The following is a 19,796-nucleotide window of genomic DNA, read 5'->3' on the forward strand; positions in this document are numbered from 1 at the left end:
GTTGGGTCTCTCGAGACCCTGTGCCACCTGATGCTGTAATAAAGAAGAAACTTTTTCTCCCTTCCACAAGAACTCAGTGGCTGAAGTCTTTTATTCTACTTTCTTTTATTTTGGTCCAATATCCTTTTTATTTTTGTTTATTTTATTTTTGTTTATTTTTGTAAGTGATTAAGACAATAATTAGAACAAAACCACAGCACAGAATAGTTTAGATTTTAAAAACCATCATATGTCAGGGCTTTGGGCAAGGAAGAAAATAGCTCTTGGTCCTGACATAATTGGTGACCCTGTAGCGGGGACAGGTGACGAACCTGAAAGACCGCTGTGTTATCAGCACCAGATCAATAGTGGACCGCCACCCTGTGACCCTGTGAAAAAGTGCCCACAAGCGCGCGCTAAGAGTAAAAGGTAAGCAGACATCAGTTTTAAAAGCTCTGCTTTAAATGTGGGAACAGGCTTTGTTCACTGGGTTATGTGGTCGCTGACGCTTGAAATAGCTCTAAGAGTGATTTATGACTGAGGTGCAGTGAGAAAGGTAGTGAGCCGCATGAGAAGGGAGGAAAATGAAAAAAAAAAAGGATAAAAAGGAGTAATAGAAAAAATCGGGTGGACAAATTAAGTAGTTTTATGTTGTGAAGATGATATAGTGATTGGAGTGAGCCGTCGGTTGACAAAAAACAGTGTATGAAGAAAAAGCGCGCCAGAGAAAAAAAGGGATGATGAAGAAATAATAGAGACAAAGAGAAAAAAAAGCATGCTAGAGAGAAAAAGCGCTAAGAGATAAATGTTAAATGTTTGTCTGTGTGTTTTGTCTGAAAGGGTGGCCATACAAAAAGTTGTAAAAAGAAAAAAAAAAAATAGAAAAACTTCTGAAGATATGACTGCAGTGGTATGTGAAAACTAAGAGACAGGCTCCTTCTCTACATAAGTGTAAATGTGTATTACAACATTGAGAAGATATGTTAGAGAGGACCAGATAAGTTTAATACCAGCCGCACTTGTGCGTGAGTACGTGCCAGTGCTGTCATTCGAAGCTATAAAAAAAAATTGCTGTTGGGAAAGAAAAGGAAACTGTAAACTACTAAATGATTGAAATACAGAATTTAAAAATACAAATGAAACTTAAAAGTAAGGTCAAATATAAGCAACTGACAGTAACAGCTATATCAGTGATGAGTGTAAATGTAAACGGTGATAGAGAATTTAATAAACGAAAATGGAAGTTAATTGAGATATGGACAGGACCTGATTTAATTTCCATAAATAAAGTGTGGCTGACGAAGTATATGAAAAAACTCCCGGTTCCTCAATAGAGAGTAGAGTGATTGTATTAAAATATTGTCCACAGTGATTTTATGGATAATCAACTTGTAATGGAGACACAAGGTGTTCAAACTCAATTTTGGCTTGAAAAATTACAAAGATGTAGAAGGCAGAGAGTTGGCAATCATCAGTGTTGATTATTGAAAAATTATGGCAGCTGACCCAAATGGCTTAATTGGGATGAAGTGCAAACTGTGTTGGAACAAAAACATCTAGCTCCATTGTAAAATACAATATTAAATAGTCAAATCCCCTTTAGTGGCTGAAATTAAATTTGAGCGGTGCAGAGAGCTTAAGATATACCTTACTGTCGAAAAAAGAGAGGTCCAAAGAAAGAAAAATTGTTATGGACATTAACATCTTACTTTGCATATGGCATAAATTTAGTTCTGACAATGGCCAACACTTTGTTAATAAAGTTATTGATATAATCACACAGATGTTAATTATTAATTAATAATTAAATGTAGATTGGGATGTGTATATCATCCATAATCGCAGGGCATAGTTGAATGTCAAAATGAAATTCTTAAAGCTAAAATTGCTAAGATATGTGCAGCGAGCAGACAGAAAATTGCCTTAACGCTCTACCTTTAGCTTTAATGAGTATGAGAGTGACTACCAATCGAATCACTCATTTGACCCCTTATGAAATGCTCACAGGGCGCCCCATGCCTGTAACATATCTCTGACGGCCTACTAAAGGCCCTCAGCTCAAGTAATTACAAGCTGAGTTACACAAATATGTAAAAGGTTTGACTAAAATCCATAGAGAAATCTTCAATGATGTGAAAGGTGCCACTGAGGGAAGAAAGTCAGATATTAGAGATCAGCTCAAACAAGTGCTGCCCAGAGACTATGTCTACATAAGGGTCTTCAAAAGAGGCTGGACTGAACCAAGACGTGAGGGTCCTGCCAAGGTAGTCCTAGCAACTCCAATTGCAATTAAAGTGGAAGGACGAAAGGTGTGGGTCTGTCTAAACCATTGTTCCAGAGCAACATCTGCGCCGAGACCAGCAACTGAACAACCACCAGCACAACAAGAAGAACACATCCACAAGGATGATGACTCCCAAGAGTCTGGACCAAGTGGAACTTCCAGACCAAGAACAAGAGCCCAAGCCCACTGAGAGACACCACCAGCACCATCGGACGGTGATGATGTGGACACGGACATGGATGACTGAAGTGAGGAAACATGAAAACACAATCGTCAATCTCTTGCTGTTGTCATTTGCTTTTTTTCATCACTTGTGTTCTGCTGGGACTGACAATGTGCATGTTCTACATGATATACAACCCACCACGCTGTCTGAAAAATGACTCACGTGCACACAATCAAATCCAGAACTCTCATGAATGGATGAAAAGAGCGTAACCAGAATACTTTCTTGCATGCCAAACCTGGAACTTGACTAATGGCATGCACTGTGAACAGCATTGTCCAATTACTAGCCAAAAAGTTTGCCAAGGATTGCGTGAGACACCGAATGAGTTCAAGGTGTTGCATGAATGGACAGAGACAAAAGGGACATGCAAATGCAAATCAGTCTTGCTGTTGTCAGTGGTTTCCAGGTATTTCCAATTGTACACAAGAGCCTAATTGTGCTGCACCAAGTGTTACACCTAGCAGGATAAACAATGGGCTATAATGTGTGTTCTCTTTTGCTACTCCTTAGAAATAATCACTCACTGCCAGCAGGTGATTCCTATGTACAGCTATGAGCAAATCTTTTACAGCTCCACCTGTGGTAATTAAGGGTGGTGGATTAAATAATCCATTTTGTTTTTGTCTAGAAGAAGGTAATGAGATTAATAGCTTTGCTATTAGATATGATAGAAAGTTAAATGCCACTATTCAAATAAACAATAAAGGGAATGTTACCTTTGACATAGACTTTACTGTAGGATCTAACCCTGTAGCAGACATATTTAGTAAGAAGGATAAGAACTACTACAATGCTTATCAGATAAGTGTGCTCCATTTACTCTTAGTGGGATTGTTCTTACATTTGCATGGGGAGAAATAACAACTAGACATAAGAAAGACATTTCTTGGCAAGAAAACAAACCAACACTAAATTGGGCAGGTGTTCCTGTTAATGTACCACCAGAGTTTAAAGCCATGTCAGATGCGGCCTTAGGAGGTTTATCTGCATTTTTCTGAAGTATTCAAACATCACAAAATGCCAAGTGGATAAATTATATTTGGTATAATCAACAAAGGTTCATAAATTACACCATCAAAGCTTTAGAATTGCTGGGTCAACAACTAGATGCTACTTCTCGTATGGCACTACAAAATCAGTTTGCAAAATGGTTACATTCCAATACATACAGCAGTAAAAGGTAATTACACAAACATAATGGATCAATTAAGGGCACTTAGGAATGAACATGTGGAAAATACTAAAGGTCCTTCTGTATTTGCTGGGGGGGGTAGTTTAAAAGGTTATTCTCTAGTGAGTGGACAGCTATCTTATTAAGAATGGGTATGATTCTATTGGTTATTCCTGTGGTTTTGTTATTTTTGGAGTGTTGTGTTACACCTTTGGTACGCAGCGTGATTATCATTGTGGGAAGTATTATGGGATATTTTCCTGGGTTACGTTAAGTTGAAACTCCTATAACTAGTAATAACTTTCATGTGACTTGCTGTGTTGCACCAGCTCAAGGAATTAATTAGGACTGAGTGATGGCCTATTAATCCGTGTATTCTTTTTTTTAAGTTTTCTTGATATTTTGGTGTTTAATTCTATCCTTTAGTGACATTAGTTTGTGTTTTTGGAAATAATACATTGGCAAGTAAATATGTTTGTTAACTATTTCAAGGGTCTGGTTTGCTTTCAGGCTGATGCTGGCTGCTGACATCCAAGAAGTTGGGTTCAAGACACCAGTTGCCTCTTTGGGGTTGAGAGCTGGGACTGGAATGGTCCAAGTGTGGCTTTTTGGGCTTATTGGCCTTCTTGGGACACCTAGTATGTGGGACTTAAAGAGCTTGTGTAGTACCTCTGAGGAGCTTTATATCCAGGAAGACCCGGATTTGCCATGCCTTATGCAGCTATGCTCACCCCCTATACAAAAAGTTCACCAGACTGATAATTGGGCTGATAAATTTGTAGTGAGTTTAGCAGTATAGTTTACACTGCCAAACAGGTTCCAATGCACAAACAATGATCATTTAAGGAGGGAAATGACTATTTGGGTTTTTATTTTATTTTTATTTTGTTTTTCTTTTACTTTGAACTACTTTGCTAATGGATTTGATTTTTGGTTTGTTTTTAACTATACTCTTTGATTTTATTCATTTTTCTTCACTTATTTTGATATTATTTTACCCCTTTAACATTTATAATATGTAATTCAGCATTACTCACTGTTTGGTATGTTGAACAAATTAATCAATTATAAGGTTCACGGGCCCTGCGATGGACTTGCGACCTGTCCAGGTGTATTCTGCCTTCCGCCCAGTGACAGCTGGGATAGGCTCCAGAACCCCACCGTGACCCAGAAGGATAAGCGGTTTAGATGATGTATGTATGTATTTAAGGTTCACGGTAAAGGGTGAGAAGGGGGGAAATGACGGAGATTTTGAGTAAACAAAACCACAGCACAGAATAGTTTCGATTTTAAAAACCATCATATGTCGGGGCTTTGGGCAAGAAAGAAAATATGTTCCATTGTTCCAGGCCAGGAGATGTGGCTCAGAATGAATGACGATGGGGGCTGCCTGAAGCAAGGGGTCACCCCCAGAGGCCTCGGTTGGCTGGGCAGGTGGAGTAGTGTGCTGCTCTTTGGGCTCCACCCCTCTTTGCAACTGAACTGATAGAGACTGAAGTTGTGATAGTTTCTTGCAGAACATGTTTATGTCTGCCAATTGCAGTTACCTGGTTAACCAAGGCTGTTCTTAAATGACAGAGAAGAGATATAAATCTTAACTACCTAGTTAGAAGGCGGTTTAAGCTGACATGGGATTAACTAACAAGCAAGTCAGCTATTAGGCAATTTTTTTAAACATGAACTGGCAAATTATTGGGAACATCGTCTGTAAGTTGAATGGACATTCAAGTATTAAATAAACTTACCAAAGGAGATGAAACCTAATACTTGAGCTGTCGAGAAGCGCTAATTTCAGTATTCTGCCTCAATTGCTATGTACTCTAGATACTGTGACGTCAGCAAATCTTGGCAGAGGACCAGGATATGATTGGCCAGTGGATGTCAGTTCTTGGTAATTGACAGACTTGCGATAGGCTGCCATCCATTGCAAAGGGGCCCTGGATACTTGGGGCTAGCCAAAGGCTCCAGAAAGGGGGGGGGTAGGTAGGGATAGGGATAGAAGGGATAGGTAAACCTAAATATTTTTTTACTTTAACACATTTAACTCATTTTCTTGTTTTCTCAAGATAACAAAGCTTAATTTTTTGTTGATCAGTTGTTTCTAAATACTGAGAGGTGGCTCTCTGCCTCCCTCTAGGGGTGTCACTGGGTCTGACCACAGGCAGGAGACCTGTCACCCAGCCTGTGGCAGTCCAAGACTCACACCTCACAAAGTTATCTTGAACTGTCTTGTGGAGCTCTGGATAACTTTTATATATACCATACAGTGTTTTTATCAATGATATGAATTTATGCCCAAATTCAAATCTATCCAAAACCAGCCATAAATAACTCCATTCCAACCTGTCAAATGTTGGAAAGTTTTTTTTAGCAACTTTAGAAAGGACAGTGCAGCCATCTGGAAGCTTTCTGACATTGGCAGATGCGATTCTACCTTTAATCAGTTCTGTTCAATCAAAATATCCAAGTTTTCAACTGGATATTTTGATTGAACAGAATTCATTTCTTTGATCTCTATAAAATGACTTATGCTTAATTGCATTTCGTTGATCTCTATAAAATGACTTATGTCTAATAGCAAAGTTTATAGACTCTATTATTAAAGACCTGATACCAAAATGACAGATAGAATTCAAGTGGTAAACCAGGTGATTTTTCTTTTTTGGAGTGATTTTTCTGCCATTTAATGATGCTCCTTTAATGGTATGGGGCTCTCTAAATTAACTCTCTCTGTTTGGTCCAATCTAGGCTTTGAAGGAAAGACATGCACTTTGTTCTTTCTAGAGAGCATTCAGAGGAGTAAAGGCTACCATAAAAAGATTTTACATAACGTTGTTGATTATAGCGGGTTCAGTAGCAACTTCACCATATGCTGAACTTCACCATATGATGTTAGCTTTCTTTTAACTGAAGGGCTAATGGTATGGTGCCTTCGTATGTGACTTTGAACTGGGCTGGATGATCAAAAATGGTTGGAGCCCAAGAGAAGCCCTCCTTTTGCAAACTAGAGCAAAATCCATTCTTTTGATTGTTGTTTTTGCTGTAAAAAGAAAAGTAAAGACTGGCCATCGTGTTGGACTGGCTGGGCTCTGGCTACTTTTAGAATGGCTTGGCAGTCAGAGTAATCCAGCAATTAGAAGATGAGACTGTGTGGGTGTTTGGCGTTCCTTTCTTTTCCCACATAGAGTCAGAGTGACCTCTTGATTTGATTGGTCCATTCTCCCAGTGAGGGAATCCACTTTGGTAGCATTATTCTGAGGAAGCTGATAGCGTCAGAGCCTTCTGTGCCTTCCTTCAGGCCGAAAATGAGATTTTCTTGCTGTAGTCCTCCATTTGGATTGTTGTAGCATGAAATTTGTCAACCTGATGCTGGAGATCATTAGCCTGTTGTTTATTAGTCCATGGCCTGCTGTGAGTCAAATCTAGCTGTGTTATTTTGTACAGTTCTGTGGGACAACTGAAGTTCTTTAGTCAAAGCATGCATGTTGTCTTTCAGTATGTTGCAGCTGAGTAACTGCAGCAAAAGAATACTATTTAACACTTCAGTCACTGCTGACTTGATAGTTGTCTTAAGGTTGCTTTGCTGTTTGCGTAGTGCTTTCTTGTTTGCCAAAGCAATGACATCATCCAGGTCTTCTCTTGGCATTGTGAGCATGGGTTTTTTCTTCAGAGGCGACAGGCTGTCTTCCTCTCTTTTCGCTGCAGGTTTTCCTTGCACCATCAGTTTACTTTGTGTCAGCAGATTTGTTCAAAATAAGCAAAAAATATGAGGTTGAAGCTGTTGCAGAGGGCAAGCAACTGTAGTGAAACTGACTGGAAATCCTTGTTTTTTTTATTATTGTTAACTCTCTGGATTTAGTATCACATGTAGCTAAAACAAACAATGAAGTGGAGAATGGTAACAACAAAATGGGCTTAAATAAGCAAACATATTTAAGATTAGTGAACAAAAGAAGACAGCAGTGGGCAAAAGTAGTTGTTAATTTGTTAATGGCCTACGTAACTGCTGAAATGCTGCTAGTTTCACAAAGCTGATGTTAGAAACCTTACACAATGTTAGGTGACGTATCATGCTATCACTATGCTACAGTAGCACATCATGCTAATAAGAAATGAAAGTTTTTTTAATTCACATAGTAACACTTCTTCACCTGAATTTTAAAAAACACTCTGCCTCTTGCTTTCTCCATGACTAGGTATTATTTAATTTAATGTTGCAGTGGGTAAACAGCAGACAAACAGTCAAAGAAAAACCTGAAAGTTTTGAGTGGCCACAGGTCATGGACATATGAAGCTGCTGAAGTACATCCAACAACAGCACAAGTGGAATCCAAGCTTGTGTTTTAATGAAGTGCTAATAAAATGCTTTTTATATTTCGCTGTGTTTGCAGTTAGCTACTTGAATACTAATGCATTGGGAAACAGGAAGCTGGCATATGGTGAGGTGTCATGACAGTGGCTTCTAAAAAAAATATTATTATCATATTTAAACTAACTACCCCTAACATCGGCCGTCCCCCAATATCGGCCACTTGCGCGTATTGCGCATTTCATCTCTCTCTCTCCACAAATTGCTCAGGCTCTTCTCTGAGGTAAAAAAAAAAGGTTTGCCGCCATGGTAGTGTTACGTATATGGCGTAAGGGTGCCCACAGAGGACAAACTTAACGTCATTGTGAAGCATTGTAAAGCACTGAATCTGGTAGGAATGATGCATAAACACGATTTCTCATTTGATCAGGCACACAGCAAAGAGCTGTGCTCTATACTTAGTTGAACAAGCAAATCAAGTTGAATAATAAAACAATACAATAACGTCACATTTTACTAACAAATATATACAAATATTTTATGTTTTTCACAATTTTATACGCTGAATTTTAGGCTGAAAGATGAGTTACGGAAAACTGGAAGTGAGGTGGCCGATATTGGGTGACCCCCATCATTCTAGCGATACTAGTGTCAAAGTAAACAAAAACGTTATTATTGAAAAAACTGTTTTCTCATCATGTCAAATGACTCTTGGACATTAATCTACACATGTATCTCCCCCGAAAAACATTGATTTGGGTGAGTAAAGTGCTTTCATTTATTTACAGTTAGCTTAGATTCCTGATGTTTTGTTTTGAGGTGGCCGATAACAGGGGTAGCTACACTACATGCTATTAAGAAACTAGCCTGAATGGATCAGGTCCTGTGCTACTTGAAGGTCTTGTGCCAAACCTGGTGCAGATATGCATAAATGAATCAAATATCAGTTTAATCAAATCAAATGAATCAAATATCACCACAGTTATTCCATTTAAATTACCTGATGACTTGCTATCATGTGTGCTAGTGATGTTTTAATTTTTAAAGAATGTAATCTTTTTTTCTCTTTGAACAGCCAAGTAGTTTGTACATGTATGAAAAAGTAATGGACTTCCTCTGATTGAAAGGTATACAAACCCTGACATAGCCTGGAATTCAAGCTGATATTTTGCACTTCAATCTCTTGATCAATACAGAGTACAGAGCAAATATACCAAAATTGTCACTGTCCGAATGCACTGTATGAGAGTATGTGGGCATATGTATCTATTTTTGTGATTTTGTATACTTCAGGTGAAATATCAGCATGATCTGGAAACAAAGGGTCATTCATGTACAGTGCTGGACACAAGTTCACTGTAAGGTTTCTAGCACGGTCAGATGCTCGCAGATGTAACTTACAGAAAGGGCTTTACTGATAGAAACAGAGTTCAAAGTCGTAGTTGATAACCAGGCAGAGATCAGATCCAGAAGGCACACGAAAGATACAAAGATCAGACAAGGCAACAATCCAAAAAGGGAAAAGCAGTAGCGTGGTCAAAGGTAAAGGCAAGTAGTCATAATCCAAAATCAGAGACAAATGCAACCAAATCCAAAGGGCAGAGCAAAAAGGGCAGAGACGAGAAAACGATAAGCAAAGGTCATACACGAAATATACAACAATGAATAAACGCTGAGTAGATCTCAAAAATGGATACAATACCTTTACTAAGCTAAAGCCCGGGCTTATATACTATATCATATGACACATAACACAGGTGATTCATATAACTCTGGAGACCTAGAGTGCTGATAGGAGCGCGGTGTCACGTGAGACGTCATGTGACTTCCCATAGGATCCTTGGATATTGAGTACGGGAAGATCAGAAGTCATGTGATCTCCCAGAGGATTCTGGGAGATTGAGTCCGAATCTACAAGGGGTTTCGGAGGCTGTGTGACATTCACAAGTCTCAAGCCACCATCTTCATTGTAGCACACAACCGTGGTGCTTTTTTAAACATGTACTCATTGTTGCTGGTAACAGTGGGTTGGGCTTTTCATTTTAATCTTCAAAGCAATGTTGAAGGCATGCTTTCAGTCTGTTGTGGGGAAGGATTGAGTTTTTGAGTATACTTAAACTAATAAGTATTTCTGCTGTACTAAAAAAACAAACTAATATTTGCTATACATACATGTTTTGCCCTCATAACGGTATATTTAAGTATGTGTTTGTTTGGAAGCAAATTAAATGGTAGTTAATTTCTTTTTTCACATTATCCAAATGCATATTTGTGTGTGTGTGCAGGGGGGCTGTGAGGGGTTGGAAGAATATAACTGAAGCTAATGCTATAATAGGCTAACTGCAGTTGTCAAATGGAATTGTTTTGACAGAGCTGTGTAAACCAAAGCCCATGCTCCATTGCAAATTTACAATGTTTGAGTTGTTCACTCATAAAGCATTAGTGTAACATACCAGCGAGAACTAGGGGGCATCTTTCATCAAAGTGTTTTGGCAGGTCCAACTGATCAATCAGAGCATGCCATGTCATCAAGCCACACCCCCAAAGGTACTGTAAACCCCAACAATAAAATGTTAATCTCAAACTCATTTTGTCCATTATTGCAAAGGTGCACCAATATGACTGAGGTTGTTGAAATAAATATCTTATACATCCTCTGACCCATGGTCTGACAGAGAAGTTGAAAGTTTGCAAAGAGCTATTGTGGAGAAAATAGGTAAAAGGTGAACATGAATTATGTCAAAAACTGGTAAGTTGCGCAGGATGCAAACACTCTCCATAAACCTGTTTCTGTGAAATTGAAAAGAAACATGATGAACAATGGCAAGCTGATTTAAATGACCATCTTATTGGAGAATAATGACAATATGTAATTTATGTACCACTGTCATTTTGTTTGTCAAAAACGAACCCAAACTAGCTCCTGTTCAATAGTCACCACACATGAACCTTGTCCAACTCATTCACTCGCAAAGTCGATCTACACAGAGCTCTCACTGGCTTTTTTGGTGCAACCAGAATGTTCACCATAGCCTCTTGCCTTCTTAGCCTCTTAGGCTTCATTTACTTTTCTTAAAACACTAACTCTTAAATACTCGTGCTCAGAGTCTCATGGATTGAAGAGCAGAGTTTAATCCTACAGATAAGAATGAATACGATCACCTGATTTGTCAGCATCTTTTGAAATTTGGCGGAAAAATTTAAATCGAGCTTAGCGTTTTAGCAACTCAAAGAGGCCGAAGAAAAATGGATGAGGGGTGGAGGTTCTAGATTTAAAACCTGTTGAGGGTGGGGCTTCTAGATTAAATAACAGTTGAGGATGTGGTTGAGTAGGTGGTTATCCATTCAAAACTGGAGGATAATAAACTGTTGAAGGTTTGCTGTTTTCATGAAAATGGCTGACTGACGAAAGGGCATGGTTTCCAGGAAAAACGGTTGAGGAGTGGGAAGGCTGTATATCCTGGGGTGGGACATCCTGGGCGGGACTTTCAACTAACACACACTAAAGATTGTTTGAAGGAGCAGGACTTACCGTAAGTGCATGCTTATGATTTGATAAAGGGGCAGGGCTTATGCAACATTTCGGGGCATGGTTGATGACGTGACATGCACTGATTGGTCAGTTGGACCTGTCAAAACACTTTGAAGAAAGGTACCCTTATTTCTGTCTCTCATACCTTTAGTTTTTTTGTGATGAGATGTTGTGTTCTCTTGGCCACTTTAAAGTAAGAGTTTAACATGAAAAGTGAAAGTGAAGTATAAAGTGGTGTCTGCTATGTATGCTAAAGACAGTCTTTAGGCTCCTCTTCTCTTCTGGCCTGGGTACAAGTACAAATTAAAACCAGATTATCTCCATAATTCCGCAGCTAAATTTAATGATCTGTAGTTGATAAACTAGTAGGTTTGTGGAGATTTTATTGGGTGTTGAATAATGTATTTGTCCTAAACAGTTCATTATAGAGTTGTGCTTCAACAGCCAAGATGCAACACATTTAAGAGGCATTTCAGAATTTCAGCCAGTTGAATACAGTATATTGATGTGCAGTCATGTTGCTTATATTCATATTTACAGCTTGGTGCATGCTAAGTAAAAGTTGGAGTTTTGGACCTATGACAAAATAAAGAGTAGGGATGTAAAAATTTTGGCAAGCTTTAAGGTGATGCTAAGGCAAGTGAAGTAATGCAAGGAGCCCTACATAAAGTTTTCAGGAGGCCCAATATTCCTTACCATTTTTCTTTAAACACCATATATATTGGATAATCTATAATAAAATTATTGTCATTTTAACATTGGTCACACATTCTCTTCCTTCAGGCAAAGTACCATGAGGACTTTGATTGGATGCGTGGGAGGGGCTGTACTCCTGCACTGGAAAACCAAAACATTCATGCACTGGAAACAGATCGAACAGCAGGCATTGGTGTCGGTCAGTAAATAATTTTATGTTTCTTAATTGCAGTATTATGATATAATATATAGTATTTAAAACAAACTCGGCTCAATTTATTCGATTAATTCAATTATTGGCACCCTTAGAAATCCATCCATCAATATGAGAAAGGCCAGAGAAAATAACAATTATGTGCAGCAAAAGCTTGTTGAGCTGCACAAATCAGGAAATGGCTACAAGAAAATAGATAAACAGTTGAAAATTCCCATTTCTACTATTAGAGCAATAATTAAGAAGCTTAAAATAACTAGAGATGTTAGGAATCTGCCAGGAAGAGGATGTATGTCTATACTGACCCCACGCACGCTAAGGAGGATAGTTCAAGTTGACAGAGAATCTCTAAGGATCACAGATAGGGAATTGCGGACAGTAGTTAGGCCTTGGGGTCACATGTCCCAAAGTACAAAGGTAACACTTTACATTTAAGGGTACATAATCTGCCAGTAATTTTAAGGCATTTACTAATGAATAACTAATCAGAAAGCAATTAATTATTAATAAGAGATAAGATAAGATAATCCTTTATTAATCCCACAACGGGGAAATTTGCGGTGTTACAGCAGCACAGAAGACAGAGCAGGAACAAATGAATAGTTTATATTAACAACAACAAGATTAAATTACTAATGCATGCACTAATGAATGAAGATAAAGGTAATATAGGCTTTCTTCAACATCTGAATTCATCAGGAATTCATGTGTTAATTAATGTTTGTTGTCACAAGATCCCTCTGACACAATATTGTGTCTATCAAAGTCAACTATGTTTTTTCTGAGCTCCATCTTCTCATCATCTTGTCCTTCTGCTTCATCTTGCTGTATGTGCCTGTTTCTATCTGTCAGGTCTTGAGTTTATTGTTTTTGATTTCGTATGTTACCTCATCTGTTTCTGCCTACCCTAGTGTCTGTTTATTGAACAAAATTAAAAACTTACACTGATATCGTTTTGCAACTAGTCCTCATTTGGGACAGTTGCCGTAGTTTTAATTAATCTTTCATGTTAATAATATGACATGACATGTTTTAACTCATATGTTGATACACAGTGCCTCATGAGGAAACGGTCTATCCTACATTTACCATTAACCTCGGAAATTAGTTAATAATTAATAGGGAAAGTGCAGTGCCTTTCTCCTAGGGTCATAAGAATCTTTAATTCTATGCACATTTTTGTGCTTTCCCCCATCTACTACACCTGATGAACTCAACTGCTAATTTACAAGCTCCTGTTGTACTGAATAGGATGATACTAACAGAGCTTCTAGCAGTACGCCATTGTGTACTAACATTCTTTTTGTATGCTTAATTAACGCATGAATTCCTGATAAATTCAGATGCTGAAGAAAGCCTTTATTACCTTCATCTTCATTCATCAGTAAATGCATTAGTAATTTAATCTTGTGGTTAATATATGACTTATTCATTTGTTCCTGATTAATGATTCATTACTTTCTGATTAATTATTAATAAGTAAATGTTACTGGCAGGTCATGTACCCTTAATGTAAAGTGTTACCCAATCAAACACGACCTATATAACGACAAGTTGTACGTCTTTCAGAAGTAAAGATGAGTAGGGGTACACCACTCTGTGAATGACTGCATGATCAAATAGTGCAACAATTCAAGAATAAAGTTTCTCAACGTAAAATACCAAAGAACTTTTGCTTTTCATCATATATGGTACATATCATTAAAAGATTCAGAGAATCTGGAGAAATCTCTGTGTGCAAGGGACAAGGTCGAAAACCAGTATTTGTTGGCCATGATCTTTGGGCCTTCAGAAGGCACTGACACAAATGCAAGTCAAAACTCAGTTAAACGCAAACAAGAAAGCATATATATACAGGATCCAGAAATGCTGCCACCTTCTCTGGGCCCAAATGGACTAAATGGAAATGGAAAAGTGTCATGTGGTCCGACGATTTAACATTTGAAATTCTTTTTGCAAATCATGGACATTTTGTCCGCCAGGCTAAAGACCACTCAGCTTGTTATCAGTACAGAGTTCAAAAGCCAATATTAATGATGGTAAAGGGGTGCATTAGTGCACATGGCATGGGTGCTCATCTGTGATGGCACCATTAATGCTAAACGATATATACATGTTTTGGCAACATTTGCTGCCATCTAGATGACATCTTTTTGCTTTTTTCAGCAAGATGATGTCAAATCACATTCTGCATGTATTACAGCAGCATTGGTCCATATTAAACAGGCTCTAAACACTAAACTGGCCTGCCTGCAGTCCAGACCTGTCACCACTGGAAAGATCTGGCGCATTATGAAATGAAAAATACAACAATGGAAACCATGATCTGTCCTATGTTAAGCAAAAATGGGAAATCTACACTTTCAAAAATTACAGCAGTTGGTCTCCTCAGTTCCCAAATGCTTACAGAGTTCTTCTTTGTTAAAAGAAGAGGTGATGAAACACAGTGGTAAATATGCCCCTGTTCCAACTTTTTTGGAACAGATTATTGGCATCAAGCTCAAAATAGGCATGTATTTTTCAAAAAACAATAAAATTTCTCAGTTTCAACATTTAATGTGTTGTCTTTGTACTATTTTCAATGAAATATAGAGTTTAAATGATTTGGACATCATTGGATTTTGTTTTTATTGACATTTTGCACAGCTTCCCAACTTTTTTGGAAGTGGGGTTGTAAGATTTTGCTATAACCTGCCTTGTTCCATGACCTAAACCCCTTAGAAAACCTGTGGGATGTGCTCAAGTGGAAAGTCCATAGTGTGGACTTCAGAATCTAAAGGATCTGGAGAGGTCCTCTATGGAGGAATGGTCTGAGATTGTTTGTAATGTGTTCTTTGCAGAGAGAGGCTGCACAAAGTATTAAACAAAGGGATGCCATAATTTTGTCACACACAGATTTGAAAAAAATATTTATTTCCTGTTAAGATTTTTTTTTTCAATCATTGCATTTCAGATTTTTGTTAATATTTTGAATGAAAAATCAAAAGGATCAGAATGTTTCTTGCAGCCTGTTTTGCTCATTTTTACCAGGGGTGCCATTATTTGTGCAGGGCAGTATATATAACTGAGCCCATAAAAAGTGTCTTAAACCTAGTGTGTAATTGTTTGGATTGGTTGTCATTTAGGATTAATTAGTGATTGTTCAGTCATCTAATGCACTGTAAAATTTACAAATTAGCAATTTAATTATTTAATCATTTTTGTTGTCATTGCTGTTTGTATAAAGTAACTAACTGAAAATTAAAAATATTTTTGTCAAAGACCAAAAGGTGTGGAGGACAGATCCAGACTCCATATTTGATTTTGACCCTGTGGAGGACAATATTCAGTCTAAAAGCCTGCACAGAATGTGTGGTACTGCTGCACCCTTCTTCACACATCCCAATCTCACACAAACACACACACAAACACACACACAAACACACACACACACACACACACTGTGTATATATATATATATATATATATATATATATATATACATATATATATTTATAGGTGTGTGTGTATTTATTTTTTGTCTGCATTAGAGCGAGCTACCCATGTGACTAGGCAGCAGTCTGCACATTTCATACCTTCCTGTATGCAGTCTGTGTGCAGCTCTTTGGTGTCTGAGCCATGGGGTGATGAAAGTGTCTACAGCAGCACACAGGACACAGCTAGCGCAGGTAAGAAAATGCATGTGTGGATGCTTCTGCTAGCATGCGTGTGTAAATGTATTTGATTTCAGAAAGAACACATGGTAAAACATGCACTTAATTACCACTTTATAAGGAACATCTACCTTGTGTTTACACTCATTTTGCATTTTATTAGCTCCACTTACCACATAGGTGCACTTTGTAGCTCTACAAATACCAACTGTAGTCCATCTGTTACACTGTATACTTTTTAACCCCACCACAGAGCAGGTATTATTTGGTGGATCATTTGGTGGATCATTCTCAGAACTGCAGTGACACATGATGTAAGTGGTGGGTTAAGAGTTTTTAAACACTTAACTGTCCACTCTATTAGACAATCCTACCTTGCTGGTCCACCTTGTAGATGTAAATTTATAAATGATAGCTTATCTGTGGCTGCACAGTTTGTGTTGGTCATCCTGTAGTCTATCGTCAGTGGTCACAGGACGCTGTTGGCTGGATGTTTTTGGTTGGTGGACTATTCTCAGTCCAGCAGTGACACTAAATTGTGTATGCATACTAGGGCTGCAACAACTAATCAATATTATTGACAACAATAATAATTAATAAAATATTGTTGGCAATGAATCATGATATCCATTAGTTGGCTTCCGTCATTAGGGGGATCAGGGCAAAAAAATGCAGGAACTTACTGCCTGCGTGGTGCCACTGTCCTGGATGTTTTGAAAAATCTCTCTAACATTTTGGATCAGCAGCCATCTGTTAAAAACATTGTTGTCCACATGGGCACAAACAATATTGTGCATCAGGAATCAGAAATCCTGAAGTTGGATTTAATTTGTTTGTTTGACTTTCTTAAAAGTTGTGGGTAGAATGTTTTCATCTCTCATCCTCTGCCCACTCTTGGCCATGGGAACATTTTAGCAGACTTTTGAGTTTTTACACTTGGCTGCATTCATATCTGCATGATTTGTTGTTTATTGATTATTTTAATCTATTTTGGAATAGGGCTTGCTTTTTCAGGAGAGATGGTCTTTATCCAAGTAGTTTGGAGACATGCATGTTGGGTGCAAACATTTTCCATGCCATTCAGGTTGCTCCACATAACTGACTAATAGAGAGGAAATCTTCTTCTTCGGATTACAAAACTGCTTTGATTACCGATGTTGGTAGCGCCCGCTTTAGTGCAACAGACTTAAACATGTCAATTAATTAATGATTTCATCAATCAGACTATGGCTACATTCACACAGCAGGGAAAAGTGGCCCAAATCCGATCTTTTTCTTCCTATGTGACACAGAAAAAACACACTGAATCTGACATTTTCAATTCTGATTTGGAACACTTTTATATGTGGTACTGAAATCTGATATGTATCCAATATGCAGCAATGCAACTCAGTCTGAAGAGCCAGATCAGAATTCATGCTATAACTATTACGTCAATCAAACACGTCATTTGTCATAATTTCGTGCTGTGGAGAAGAAAAGATGGACGACAGCAGTGAGGGAGGATTTCAGTGATGGGATAGCGAGGCAACAGACCTCATAAACATTTGGGGTTATGTTTCCATACAATCAAAATTAGAAGGCCGCTCCGTGTTTGAAGAGACTTTGCCGAAGGAAATTACCAAACACGGCCACAGGAGAATGTGGCTACAGTGTCAAACGACAGTCAGAAGTCTGAAAGCAAAGTTTAAAGAATACACAGGGTGCTAACCAACCGAGAGCATTCTGGGTGATAAGCCCAGCAGTCAGCCTTTGGAACTTCTTGATAGCTCCTGTGATGTTGGCGGATATGTAACTGAAACCGAAATCTCCAGGAGTGGGCCTGCATCTGTTGGAAGTAATGAAGATGGCAAGACAGGTATGGGAAAGAAATGCTTGTCAGCTATTCGTAGCTCAGTCAACTTCACCTTCAGTTACTTAAATGTCACAACAAGTTACTGTAATGGACAAGGACGACTTCTAGATGAACATGCTGTAAACAAGATTAAACTGAATATTTAACCTCAAATGATTAGCTAGCTACTCTTAGTAGAACATAATAAGCAGTATGTTTTCCCTGTAGCAAGCCAGCATTGTTTCATGTTTGCTCACATCCGTCTGAATGTGCAAAAATCGTGCATATATATATATTGTCAGCATGTTCCTCATAAAGGGGAACAAGGTACACCATACACTTTGGAACTTCATCATAATTAGCATGTTTGCTGCCCATATTTAAAACTGAAATAAAATAGAAGGAAAATAACAGTGCTGTCATCCCCTTTTTGGGAAATTTTGAAGTGATTACAGTCCCTATATAATAGTTCTGAGAAGTGCACTTGACACAGCTTTTCACATTGAATAGTCTATTGCAAAAATAATGGAAGAGGAGCTATTGTTTAATTATTTTAATATTGTTTCTTTAGATCCAGCTGACACCGCCCCTGAGCCACTCCCATGTACATCTGGAGGAAGTTCATCATCTGGAGAAAGCTTATCAACCTTTCAAGAAAGCACATCATTGACAGCTAATACAGAGAACTTTGGATGTGCATGTGCATGTGCATGGCTTCTACTGTGTCCTCTGGAGGTGACTGACCTAGCTTTTGATATTGCTTTTGTGTGGTTACCAATCACCACTCTATTTCTGCTACATTTAGGTGGCTGCTTGGATGGATGAATGTTTACATTTGTGTGCAAAACATGACTTTAGTTGCACATTTTATATCATGATTATAGAACCTATTACCACTTGGTATATCACTATTTTATGTAGGCATATCAAATTAATTAAAATTAGAAAACCTACTCCTGGCAGTGTCCCTAACCTAAGCACTGGCCAACTCATTTATGTTGGTCCCCAAGTCCTGTTTCATGGCTGCTATGACTAATTATCCCACTGAGACAATAAATATTATATTCCTCATTGTCCATACGTTAAGCACAGTGCTGTATGTACCTCTAGAAAGAATGAACCCCTTTTGCTCAACTTTTCCTTTCACTTCTAGTTCAGTTACAATAGTCATTCTTCTAAAACTGTTTTAACATATGCCCTTTCTTTTTACAGCTAAATCTGTCAAGAACAGAAAGCCAAAATTAGTCTTAATTAAGCCTTCACTGAAAAATAAGCAAGGCCCTCAGCACAGATGATGCAGACCCTCACTTGAAAATGCAAGCAGCAGAACATGAGCAGAAGCTCAAAATAATGACAATGTTTATCCAGTTTCTAACCAGGTTCAACCTTATCCAACCTCCTACCTTCTACCCAGCACCTGCCCCCACCTCCATACATGACCAACCCAACACAACCTCCTTTCCAAAATTTTGCTCAGCCCTCTGCATTTCGCATGGCTCCTCCTCTGTCTTCCCCAGTAAACATCCTTCCTGCAAGATTTGGCTCAGCCTCCAGATGATGGTCAATAATGTTTGAGCATTTAGAGAGAGATCTTGAAGCTTGAAAGTTAGAACAAAATGTTTTCAGTGTGCATGTTCTGAAACCTTTAAGATACCAGCGTTCATTATAGTTACAATTGTGAATATTTTCAATGACCCAGATAAGTATGATGTTTTGTTTGTTTTAAACATGTACAATTGAATATTGCACTACCTCTAGACAAATAATTGCATTAAGAATGTGTTTTTTTTCAAGCAGAGTTGTGGACAATGTCAGGCTATCTAACATATATCTTGGTATGATTGTCAAGAGCAGAACAGTATAGAATTTGCATTTGTATAGAATACTGTCATAAT

At 38.1% G+C, this 19,796-nt stretch overlaps 1 protein-coding gene across 1 annotated transcript in view; it reads left to right on the plus strand.

Annotated features, from left to right (window-relative positions):
- The window catches only part of LOC118798890 (nebulette-like), a 203,600-nt gene that overhangs the window by 157,491 nt on the left and 26,313 nt on the right, over window positions 1-19,796 (plus strand). The window contains exons 22-24 of the mRNA XM_036558502.1: window positions 12,288-12,399; window positions 15,676-15,768; window positions 15,945-16,082. Coding sequence (XP_036414395.1) covers window positions 12,288-12,399; window positions 15,676-15,768; window positions 15,945-16,082 — 343 coding nt within the window. The remainder of the gene's footprint in view (window positions 1-12,287; window positions 12,400-15,675; window positions 15,769-15,944; window positions 16,083-19,796) is intronic.

The sequence above is a fragment of the Colossoma macropomum genome, unplaced genomic scaffold, assembly GCF_904425465.1.
Source record: "Colossoma macropomum unplaced genomic scaffold, Colossoma_macropomum, whole genome shotgun sequence".
In the NCBI taxonomy this organism is placed as follows: domain Eukaryota; kingdom Metazoa; phylum Chordata; class Actinopteri; order Characiformes; family Serrasalmidae; genus Colossoma; species Colossoma macropomum.